General features: G+C 39.2%; 2 protein-coding genes across 5 annotated transcripts in view; one reads left to right on the top strand and one right to left on the bottom strand.

The window, feature by feature from the left end:
• Positions 1 to 12,051, bottom strand: part of LOC109035218 (transcriptional adapter 1) — a 94,360-nt gene that overhangs the window by 49,714 nt on the left and 32,595 nt on the right. The gene's annotated exons all lie outside the window — the stretch shown is intronic.
• LOC109044462 (uncharacterized) lies at positions 5,533 to 11,171 on the top strand. Its single transcript, XM_019062186.2, has 5 exons — positions 5,533 to 5,671; positions 6,791 to 6,887; positions 7,589 to 7,749; positions 9,085 to 9,270; positions 10,502 to 11,171. The coding sequence occupies exons 1-5, from the start codon at positions 5,639 to 5,641 to the stop codon at positions 10,526 to 10,528; spliced, it is 504 nt and encodes a 167-aa protein (XP_018917731.2). The 5' UTR covers positions 5,533 to 5,638; the 3' UTR covers positions 10,529 to 11,171.

The raw sequence follows: 12,051 nt of genomic DNA, 5'->3' as shown, positions 1-12,051 counted from the left end.
CTGAGGAAGTACATGACTAACAGGAGAATGCCTAGCTGGTGAATTTTGTTCTCGCAAGACGGTATCACCGAAAGGGTCTAAAATAGGTGAAGCCTCGTGGAATTGTCTCACGTCGGAATCAATTTCTACCTGCCGAGTAATTCCTTGTCGGTGACTGTCGGAATTTGAATCAGTTCGAGGATGGGATGTTACAGTATTTGATTGTCTTGGATTTTCCGCAGTTTGCTGACCATCAGGACAACTCGTTGGCTCCTCAAAGGCGGCATCCGGCTCATCGGGATCCGTATCAGGCTCATCGGGATCCGTATCCGGCTCATCGGGATCCGTATCCGGCTCATCGGGATCTGTATCCGGCTCATCAGGGTCTGATTGCCCTCCTTCTGGGGCTATATCTGTGTCAGGAATGTAACTCATCAGATCCTGAACTGATTCTGGCAGCTGTAATTTCTCGTACAGAGAATTGTTCTCTTTTAACCAGCGCAGCGCTCTGATTACTTTGTTAAAATTTACTACTGATTCCCAGATTTTCCTGTTCTTTGTCGGCAATCCTCGGACCAGTATGTACAAATCTTGGTTCGGTAATACTGTGCGGTCCGATTGAAGAACTCTGCCTAAGTTCGCTTCAAGGGGCAAAGGGAGATGGAACGTTCTGCCGATCACCTTAGAGTTCAAGTTCACGGTAGGTATCCGCTTGTTCATGACAGTGCCGGCCTTCACGACGACCTGGAACGCTTTGACGAGCTGTATGAACATTTTTTCGAAGGTGTTCAGATCTGCTATCTCCGGTGGGGCCTGAAAAGCCTCCATCTTGTTGATGATAGCAATAGGAGGAACTTTATTAGCTTTAATTTTCTTCTGACAGTACTCGCAGATGAACTCGACGCAGGCATCGCGAGCGATGGCATGAGCGTATATTTCGTCCCAAGTTTGATTGTTTATTTGCTTGATGTTGCTGACCTTTCTCAAACTTCTCCGAAAAAGAATTCTATCGCAACTGAAGCAAGAATCGAGGGGAAGGTCCTGAATTGTCCGTTCATAAGCCTTGAAACTTTCGATATACGTGCTCCTGATGGCATCCTCCGATGGAAAATGTTTGGTGCCTAAATTGAACTCTCCGCCTTTCAACTTGGCAGCCTCAGCTACGGTGGTGAGCATTGTCACGTCTCCACTGTACAGAGCGTGGTCCAGCTCATCTATTTTGGTCAAGGCTCGCTTCAAAGCTTGCAGCTGACGTACAATGGACCGCAACTTGGGGAAATGAGGCATGTGATTCTCTAGAAAAACAAACGGGGCTCCGTTGCCATTTTCCTCCCTGCAAGGCAATGTATGCCCCGACTGAACAGCATCACGGCAAACGCTGTTACCGCAGTCCTTCATGGTGAGAAGAAAGTGGACCATATATCTCAGGACGACAGTGCGACTGAGAGTGGTGAGAATTTTTTCCACCTCATGTGTCAAAGTGGCCTCGTCCAACTTACAGACTGTGTCGCAAGACCATGCGTAACTTTTCTTGTGCCGCTCCCAGTACAAGAATACATTCATTGCTTTTCCGTCTTGGACGCTGAGAGGTGAACGAGCAGAATCTGCTGTTTTGTAGTTGATCTCATGAAAATAGCCTTCTGTTGATGAAGTGTGTAGTTTTGTACCGAGCATAGCATCGTAGCGATCGGTATCTTTCGAGACGCTCCTAGCGACGAGAAGCCGGGTTTCGCACTCGGATGTCAAGTCTTTGTGCATCTTCTGAAATTGAGCGATCAACCTCTTTCGATGTATCATACACCATTTGACGAGGGATCTGGCCTCTATTCGCGCACTGACTTTAGAACCTTTGAAACGACTGGAGAGATCTTTGATTATTTTACCTTCCGGATGCAACAAGTGAAAAACGTTCTTTCTCAATCTATCTCGCCTCGAATAAACTTTCAACTTTTGCAGAGTTTTGTTGTAGATCCGCTCCTCGTGTACTTCTGTTGCTCTCTGTTGTTGTCTGTTGATGTTTCTTCGAGAGACCCGAGACCTGAGAAGTGAACGTTTCCCCGTCGTTCTGCGTCTGTGACGATGCGCCGAACGCTGTTTTCTTGTCTTTCGGGTCGAAGCAGGGTTCACTGCGGTTGGAAGGTTGGGTGAGACGATGTGAGAGTCGCATGCATTCATATCTTGCTCGTCTCTATTCGTCAAACAGACACCTATGCTTTCCCTGCGACTCCTTTTTTCTACTCTGTTGGGAGGAGAGACCGGTTGGTTCTCAGGACAAAAATCAGCGCCATTTTTTTTGGAAGAAATGGCATCTTTTTTTCGGCCGCGACCGACATGTTTCCTTCGGACCCGCTTGCCTGGTGGTTTATTCTGCTTCATCAGTGCAGCACTGGAAAATCTTTCTTCCAGTTGCGCTTTCATGGTCTCATCATTCAAAAATTCATTGTACAATTTGCGATATGCAGCTTTGTTAAAATTCCTGCGGTACAATGTTTTAGAATGAATTACTCGACGCCTCACTTCCTTTTGATGCGAACGGTCCTTACACTGACTAGAGGCAACCGCCGGTGAGAGAACAGTTTCTGATGTAGAGGGCGGGCTAGGAAATGTTGTTTGATAGTTACAATGAGCCCTGCACGATTCCACTGCTGAGGAACAACTGGTAAAGTTCCTTTGTGACACAGTCTCAAAGTCAGACTGCTGAGGAAGACTTGGTGTAACAGGAGGTAGAGGCGACAAGCTGTTCTCTTCATCCTGACTTTGTTGGAGTCTATCTTTTTCCAAAGGAGAAAGAGACAGCCTCTTTCGCACAGGACAGCCAGGCAGTTGCTCAACAGAGATTTTTGCTACGTCAGCCTGCACTCCAATTAAGGTTTGGTGATGACGCCTTTTCATCCCTTTGGAAAATGATTCTTCCAGAACTTCAGAAGAATCTGGTTTCTTTTGTTCATTAGATGAGGGTGCAATTACTTCGTAAGTAATGACCTCGCCATCTTCAGATTTATGATAAGAAACGTCTTTAATTTGACTATTATTAGTAACCCTTTGGTAGTATTTTCGTTTTCTAATTTTGCTTAGTTTTTGAGTGTTGACATTTGAGGAATCTAATTCGCGCCTCAGCTCATCAGGATTTTTGACACTGTCTCCTTCCTCTGAGGGGCTGCCGAGGCCGTTCATTTTATGCTTTCTCTGCTTAGAGGAATTCCTCAGTTGTAATTTCCTTTTGTAACTCTTACGAACCATTTTGAAGGACGGTATTTCCTAGCCGTAAATTATTTAATATCAGGGAAGATAATTATAATGTTACCATACAATCCGTTCACTTGAGAGAAATATTAGGGGAGTTAATTTAGCGTTACCATCAGATACGTTTTTTTCAGTAGTTGAGAATATCAGAAATGTATGAAACGGTAACTTTAAGCCGTGACAAGAACTCCCCTGAGTTTGATAAAATGATCAAGTAAATGTAGAAAGACAATTCTCTTTTTCGGAAGTGGCCAAAATGTGAAAATCTGGCCGAAGTACACTGAAAATCTACCTTGATGCAAATAAAATGGTCCAAGGGAGTTTAAAACTCAACTGCGAAAACAGGATGCATACGAAGGGATCAGAGTATCAAATTCCTGTAGGAAATAATTTAAAACAGAGTATGAAATTTCTTCAGAACTCCTTTAAGGGGTCAAAGAGAAGATTTCTCCATTTTCATCCTGGCCAGGAAGTGGATGTTCGTCAGAAGTTTACTCGTCCACTTTGCTTACACAAACAGAGTAATTACCAGGAATTCAAAACTCGACTCGTAGAACTGTGTAACGTAAGGAATTGGATGTGATGCGAGTTTCCTAAGAGATAAAATGTACTTATTAGGCCACTAGCCTGACAATAAAGAGATGGTAGCTCGATTTATTGACAAGGCCTGGACGTCTCGGAAAGAATTAAATAGCATCCGTAGTAGCACAAAGAGAACACGTCTCAATTTGTGAAATGGAGGCAAAAGTGGTAATACATATTCTACATTTATTGGTACAAATAGTAATTACCAGGAATTCAAAACTCGACTGGTAGAACTCTGTAGCGTAAGGAACTGGACGTGATCCGAGTTTCCTTAGAGATAAAATGTACTTAATAATAGGCGACTAACCTGACAATAAAGAGATGGTAGCTCGATTTATTGACAAGTCCTCGAGGTCTTACAAAGAATTAAATGGCATCCTTAGTATCACAAAGAGAACAGGTCTCGATTTGTGAAATGGAGGCAAAAGTGGTAAGACAAATTCTACATTTATTAGTACATAATGCTTCTAGAAATCAAGAAGTCAACTAAGCAAAAGGTTTGGTGCATGGAAGTTTCAGATTATGAAATTTATTCAAAACTCCTGGATGTACACAAAGAGAAGATTTCTCAATTTGTGATTCCACCAGAAAATGGATGTTTGACAGATGTTAGGTAACTCATGCACTTCCCTTACGCAAACTTGGTAATTACAAGGAGTTGAAAACTCGACAGGTAGAACTAAGTATGTTGCGCAAGAAATTGAATGTGGTATGAGTTTCCTTAGGAATACAAGGTACTTACAGGGCCACCAGGGCGACGATAAAGAATTGCTAGTTTCGATTTATCAACGAAGCCTGGGACTCAAGGAACAGACATGAGCTGCAATTTTTTAATGAAATATTTAGTACAATTCCTGGGTGAAACCTGAGGCTCGAAGGAGCGTAAAAGCATGAGAATATCAATGAATTCAAGTGCGACCGGATATATGGATGCAAAGAAAAAATGTAGGAAAAATTATTATTTAATGTTTTATTTAATGTTGAATAAACAAGTCTGGGTCGATCTTTATGTCACTTTCACTTCAGCCACGGGATCAGCTCGGCGTAAATTCGTTAGGAAAGAATGATTGAACCATTGAGACTGAAAGAGGAAGAGACGTTCTTTAGTTCTTATAGGTTAAACGGATTGTTTTGCTTGTTTTGCTTCTAAGGTTGGACTGTTGGACCGTCAATGCAGCGTGTTTGATTCTTGAGGATTGTGTACCCTGTGACGTAGGTCGGTACAACCTGATCAGCAAAATCTGGAATTCGAAGTATAAAAAACGGACCATAACGTCCCATTTTTTCCGTTAAATCAACTCATGATATAATTTCAAACACTTTATGTAGAATGAATTTTTTTCATGAACTACACCATTTCCAAGAAAATCGATGATAAAAGTCTCGGTACCGACCTACGTCATCAAACAAATTCCAAGATGCCTGAAATGCAAATACCTCCTTTTTTTCTCTAAGGCCCCAAGGCCCCAGCCGAGCCAGCAGCAGTTCCGCCCTCATGAGAAGCGGGAATGAAAGTTTGTACCAGTACGATTTTGGAAAATGATGAAAAGGCACATGTTTTAACCAATTGTGCGCTTAACTAATTTCAGCCTGAATTATAATTTTTAATTTCAGGGATAGTTAATCTGGAATTTCTCGGTTTCGCTTCGTGTGTGAACAGTGTTGAGTGTTTCATTTCTTAGGATTATTGAGACAGTGTTGGCAAAAGTGTCGGACTTAAATTTGCGCCAAAACCGAGGGTTAGCGTTAGCGAAGTTGTGCTTGTGATTGTGGATGTGGTGAGTAATTTGCTAAGTCCAACTCCAAAGAAGTCTGACGAGGAAGTGTAAGAATGAGACGCTTTAAGCACATTTTGTTCGAAGATGTAAGTATGCTCGAATCATTTTCTCTTATCAGAGTATACAAGTGCAACACTATCCTGCCGTAAGTTGCAGTCTGAACTTGGGAGTCTGTGAATCGTACCAGGCTTAACAACATGGTAACCAAGGCTATGGGTCGTGTCCAATTGACGCAAAATGTTCTCTATAGAGGTATAAATGGACGCTTTTCTGCCAAACAGAACTATGTGCATTATGACGTGAGACCCGTCATGCATAACTTGCGCGGATGAGGCCATGGCCGTTCATTATATTCGAATGGATCTCAGGGTTCAATGTCTCAACGCACATAGTTTCGTTCGACAGAAATATGTCCATATTGGTAGCGATAACTTTAAAACGCTGAAATAACATCAACAATAACCAACTCATAAAACAAATTGGCCACTTGTATCAGTATGTGACACATGAATCAGAGGCGAGACCTGGACAAATTTCTACTGAGCGGAACTAGTGAAAGTGAGAAATACAGGGATTGCTTGTGGTAAGCTGAATTTGAAATACTGTTACAGTTCGTCTAATTCCTCTTGGGGAATTGGAAAAGCAGGATTGTCTATACTTCCACTTAATGGAGGTATCTGCCAACTGTATGTGGGACTCATGAGCTGTGGCCATGGGGAAAGAGCATCATGGACAGGGCTTGTTAGTTGAAGCTCTTACTGGGCTCGCGCTGAGAACGACTAAACCATGAAATCCCTGCTGCTTCATAAATAATTCCTGTTCACTCTTACGCCCTGAGAAGTGTAATTAAGACACCCCTTCTTTCTCACTCGCACATAGTTACGTCCAGTGGAAGTAGGTACAAATACATAATGCTCGAGCGGTGCGTTGACTCTAGTAGCAGTAAGGATGACACAGAGAACAGAAATATTGATTTCGAAGAAATGCATTTGTACTTAAGAGAGTTTCTGTGAATATAGAGATATTTTGAGGATTAACATCTTGCTTGGAGGAATGGAAGTTCATATTTGCTACTTTTCTCAAATCTTAAATGCCCAAACCAAGTTGATTATGTAAGTTTTTCAAGTGGAAGAATGATTCAGATCTTTTTATTTTCCTGGCTTCTATTCAACTATGTTTGATGTTTTGTTATGTGTTTACTATAGGAACACAAAGCCGCACACGAGCACTTCAAAAGGTGCACAAATATTCAGCTCGATATAGAGGAAGAAGTTCCATTAATCATCATTAGTTCCTTGATCGGTAAGCTCCAAAATAAAAGAATATGTTTATTCTCCCTTTCAGAACAAAGTGGTTGTTGTTGCAATCCTTATTTGATAGTATTGGTGTATTTTTACCTGTCGAGTTTTTTTATTATTATTTCTTTTCCAATGAGTAACACTTTGAAGGCAAGAAATATTATCAGAACCAGTCAGAAAGGCACGGCTCAACCTGGTAGTAACGTGCTGACAACAATTTAAGTATGAAAATCGCCAGCCCCCCCCCCCCCCACTCCTGTGCAAGGAGATGTGGAATCTGAAAGCAATGTCTCTCATTTCTAAAACTTTTTGACAATAGTGGGATCAAGAATTTGAACGGCGGCAACGTCTAAATGGAGGAATGAAGAAGGAGTAACATATTCGTTTTAAACGGTTGCAGGATCTTGAATGAGAACAGTATAATGAACGCAAAGATTGAAGAAATTCTTGATAATTTTTAAGAGGGTTATATTTTAAGATAAGATTGTAGACTCTCATATGCAGACAATTGCCCTTTTTCACCTGTACGACTGTGAGTTGTTTCCACGTTTAGTTTAGAGGGATTTCTTCCATCGTACGAAAAGTAGCATTCTACGGTTTCAAAGCAGCGAGAACCTGTCTATCATGAGTGGTGAAAGCCACATAAGGCGGTTCTGTCATGTCTGTGCAATGAATTATTTTTTTTTTCTTTTTACTTTTTTACAGCGGAAGGACATTCTGATAAGAAAATAAAGGCCATCCTCAAGCCTGAAAATGCAAGTGGCCCAGCAAGCACTACAGAAACTGCTCCAGCAGTCCAACAAGCAGTTCAACAAGCAGTTCAACAAGCAGTTCCACCACCTTCAGTTTTGCCCCCCGCTGCAATGGTAATTTTTTGGTTTATTAAGATATTAAGATTAATCAAGGAGGCATCTCCCCTCAATGATGGCAGCTATATAAGAGGATGGAACTCAGAGACTTAAAAAAAATTATAGTCATATACTTCGGCAACCCTCCGAACTTAAGTTCAAAGTAAAGGAGGAAAAAATGAAGGTGGGATTGTGCCTTATAGAAAATTAAAAGAGTTGTTTTTAAGGAATAAAATCCTTCATATTTTTTAAGTAATCACGGAATCCCTTCTCACACGAATGGGTAACGTCAAGACCCCCATGGATCCTGTCCCAATAAATTGTCATTTGCACGAAGACAGAAAAAGGAGAGAATGTATCGTAAAATTCCTAATTTTGGACTAATTACTTTCCACAGTGTGTTAAATTTTTTTCTCTTTATTACACATGGTGTCTGCCTCTTCGAAAAAACTTCTTGATTGATATTTTTCCTTTTACAAATCATATCTTGAAAATTGGATTTAAAGCTCTCAATGCACAGAATTCATGCCTCTTGCCATAGAAATTTCACCCGTCAATAAGTAAAATTCGCATAAAGTGGATGATGTGATGTTTTTCTGATGAGCTGTTTACCCAAAGGGGCGAGACAGCATTTCTAATTCAAGTCTACATTTTAAAATTGAATGTTATAATTTATCAGTATCAGGTTTGCCGAAAAGTCGCCTTTGTTTCAGGATAAAATTGTTTTCTTGGGTGATAGTATCTTTCGACGCACGCAAAATACGGCTTCCTTCAAAGCATTATTTGATAAGCAATGTGTGGTGAACCTAGCTGTCTCAGGAAGTACGATAGCTGGAGGTCTGGAAACATTGTTCCGTTACATAAGCTCAGTCGATGTGTTTTGGGGGTCATCGAATTTAGTAATTCTTCTGGGAACTAACGATTTCTTAAAGAATAGTAAATTCGATTACCCCAACTACGATCGATTGATCAACACTGCTGCACCTCTTTTCAAACAAGTGATCCTTGTTGACATTCCTCCGATCCCGAAGAAACCTCTACTGGCCGAGAAAATCAGAATCGCTAACTTATGGATCGCTTCACAGGCTTGTAGAGGTTTCCAAGTCATTCAAAGTCCCAGAAGTGTCGGTAAAGATCTTGTGCACCTGAATGAAAGAGGGATGCAAGCGTTAGGCTTGTCTGTCTGGGAATCTCTGTTTGAAAAGGTTCGTACTCACCTGAGAATTATTTCTATCGTTGACACTATCTTAAACTCTAACTTGAATAAACATCAGGGCCCTCTTCACCACTTCCTGCATTTGAATGATAAAGATGTATACATCAACAGATTTTCATTGTTTAATTGTTTTCCAGGCGTATGGCAGGATGCCCATGTACTACCCACAATACCCTCAATACTACCCAAACAATTGGCCAACCAATTGGCCAACCAATTGGCCGCAAGTTGCAGCACCCCCACCACCGCCACCACAGCAAACCATAGTTCAACAGGGCGAACGCAGCCGCCAAGTAGGCGAGAAGGAAAAAAGATTTCGTGAGGTACTCAATTTAAAGATATTTTTAGACAATTGCATGGAATCGCGGTTACAGAATTGAGTATTGAGTAATAAGAATTACAAATCATCATGGCAAAGGGTACTTGATTTTCTTTCTTTCATTGCTCTGCCTGAAAACAAATTGAACATGTTTCTGCCTAACAGAACTATGTGCATTATGATGTGAGGCCTGTTACTACTGTTATACATACATTTTTATGGATTTCAGGGCTCATGTCTTAAAGACATAGTTGTGTTTGGCAGAAATACGTTCAATTCTTGCTTTGATTATTTAATTCTTTTCAGACTGATAGATAGCCATATGGAATGATTTTCTGATTCTTTGAAGAGGAGGTTGTCTCAAGACACCTTGTACACGCTTTCGTAACTGAAGAACTTTAAGAAAGTGCAGAAATGAATGATAAAAAACTGATATTTTGCATGTCAAGATGTGACACAGGTCGAAAAAAGGAAAATTGATGGGCATTTGGAAGGTGATCGGAATGTATTACTTAGAAGTAAGTCTGTAACCCATCAACTCTTCAGAAAAATGAAGATTAAAATCTAAAAGAAAGAAAGGCAGATGATGCAGAAAAATGTAGGTTATTTTCAGGTTTGGCAATGATAATTACGGAGACAGGTCTGATACATGGCCAGCGGATTGTTTCTGTGTTGTTCATGATAAGAGGGTTTTCCTGATCGAGCGGATTAATTGAACATATTCCAGGGTATAAAGGGATGAGTTTTGTTGGCATCGGAACTAATACGAATGTTTCTATAATGCCGGTGGCTAATTGTGGTATTCTCACTTCATTTTTGACTGGTTATTTTGAAAATGACGAAAATTACTTAATTTTTGACTGGTTATTTTGGAAATGAGGAAAGTTAAAGAAGAAAATGAACTTATGAAGTTTTGAAATTGTTGGCAGACTTATAGTAGTTGGGTGTCATAAAATAGTGAAAAGAGGCTTCTAGAGAAGTGAGGAGTTATTTGGGAACTAGGAAAAAATTCAGAATTCGAAAAACCAAGAGTGGAAATTGTTCATAACTGCAAAGTTGAAAGAAAATCGATTCTCTCACTTATTCAGAAATTGACGAGACACGAATAATTTGCACCCTTCTGTGTGAAAAAAATCATATCCAATTGATTACATTACTCTGGTTGGCCCTTGAAACACATTTTAAAGTCGATGACAAACTTTAATCCTCTTTGTTTTCTTTTTCATGTGTTTCAGAGAAGCTCCTCAAGAAGACACAAGTAATTTTGATTGGTTTTACTTGCATCCATCAATTTCAAGCTTTCACTGCCCAATTTATTAAGTGCCCTTTGAAGTGGTGTCTAATGAGATGTTTAATTTTGATTTTTTTTCTTTTTATAAACAAAATAAAAGGTAAATAAGGTGTGATAATCTATCTTAATGGGTGACTATTGTTTTTTTGTTTTTTTTGTTCGTTCTTAGTATGCTTTAAGGTTGTTCAAAATTTTTGTCTAGATTTTTAAGGTTGTTCAAAATTTTTTTGTGGAAAAATTCGTACTGCTGACAGATCTCACTATGTTGTTTTTGTATGAATATTTTTGACTGATTAACATACCTCATTAGAATTTTTTCCAAATTTTTCGTCTAGATTTATTAGGGTTGTTCAAAATTTTTTTGTGGAAAAATTCGTACGGTTGACAGATCTCATTATGTTGTATTTGTATGAATATTTTTGACTGATTAACATACCTCATTAGAATTTTTTTCAAAAATTTTGTCTAGATTTATTAAGGTTGTTCAGAATTTTTTTGTGGAAAAATTCGTACTGTTCACAGATCTAATTATGTTGTTTTTGTATGAATATTTTTGACTGATTAACATACCTCATTAGAATTTTTAGTAAAATTATTTTTCTATGGTTCCAAAAGATGTTTTTCCTTATTTTTAGGCATCCTCTAATATTGTTTTTCTTTGCTGAAATTTTCAGAATCCTCTGAAACAATCCCACTCGCAATTAATCGAGTTGTAAACTGTAAATAAGTTGGACTGCATTTTGAAAAAAGGAAGAAAGAGCATTTCCAATGTGGCTGAGAGTGTGACCTTTTTTACCTTGAAAATAAACTGATCATCTAAACAAGTTTCACTTTTACTCGAAATCAGCTACAAGTTCAAGACTAAAATCACTTCTGCAAATGCAATTTTTAATGATGCAGTATTTTTTTCAAAGAATATAAGTTGCAAAATCCTTGGAACATTGGAATGCACTTAGTCCCATTTTGCAAAGTGTACCTCATCCAGCTAATTGATAGGAATGAAAAAATGAAGCATGCACTATCGGAGATCTTATCCTTTTCTTTTTCCTATTCAAGGGTGCGGTGCTAGAAGACTTGTTTTTTTACCGATTGAAGTCCCCCACTTGTGAATGATTTAATGTTTAATTACAAAGTGGATACGTCCTTGCTGTGTAGGATAGTTTCTCGGATCCATCTTATTTTTTTTTTTTTTTTTTCATCCTTGGATGTCATTTTTAATTAATTAGTTCAAAGCTATTTTGACGATTAATCATTCATTGTTAGATGAAAGAAGAAATTTTCTGCTGAAAGCTATGGCTGAATTGACTTGACTACTAAACTTGTGAGAGCATCAACCGAGGTAAATTTAGCATAGAGTTATACATGGTAAGTGATAATTATTTCAAGGTTTCCTTAGACTTTTAAAAGAAGATGTATTTTAAATTTCAAAATCCACTTAACTGCAGATATACCTACCTGAAAAGAAATACTAGATGAAATATGGGTGAAGTGCCC

Source organism: Bemisia tabaci, chromosome 2 (genome assembly GCF_918797505.1).
Source record: "Bemisia tabaci chromosome 2, PGI_BMITA_v3".
In the NCBI taxonomy this organism is placed as follows: domain Eukaryota; kingdom Metazoa; phylum Arthropoda; class Insecta; order Hemiptera; family Aleyrodidae; genus Bemisia; species Bemisia tabaci.
This window is presented reverse-complemented; position numbering and strand designations above follow the sequence as displayed.

Excerpts from the sequence above, each read along its gene's own strand:
- LOC109044462 (XM_019062186.2), top strand. The coding sequence starts at position 5,639 with ATGAGACGCTTTAAGCACATTTTGTTCGAAGAT. Across the intron at positions 6,888-7,588 it reads CATCATTAGTTCCTTGATCG|CGGAAGGACATTCTGATAAG; the intron begins GTAAGCTCCAAA and ends ACTTTTTTACAG. Across the intron at positions 7,750-9,084 it reads TTTTGCCCCCCGCTGCAATG|GCGTATGGCAGGATGCCCAT; the intron begins GTAATTTTTTGG and ends ATTGTTTTCCAG.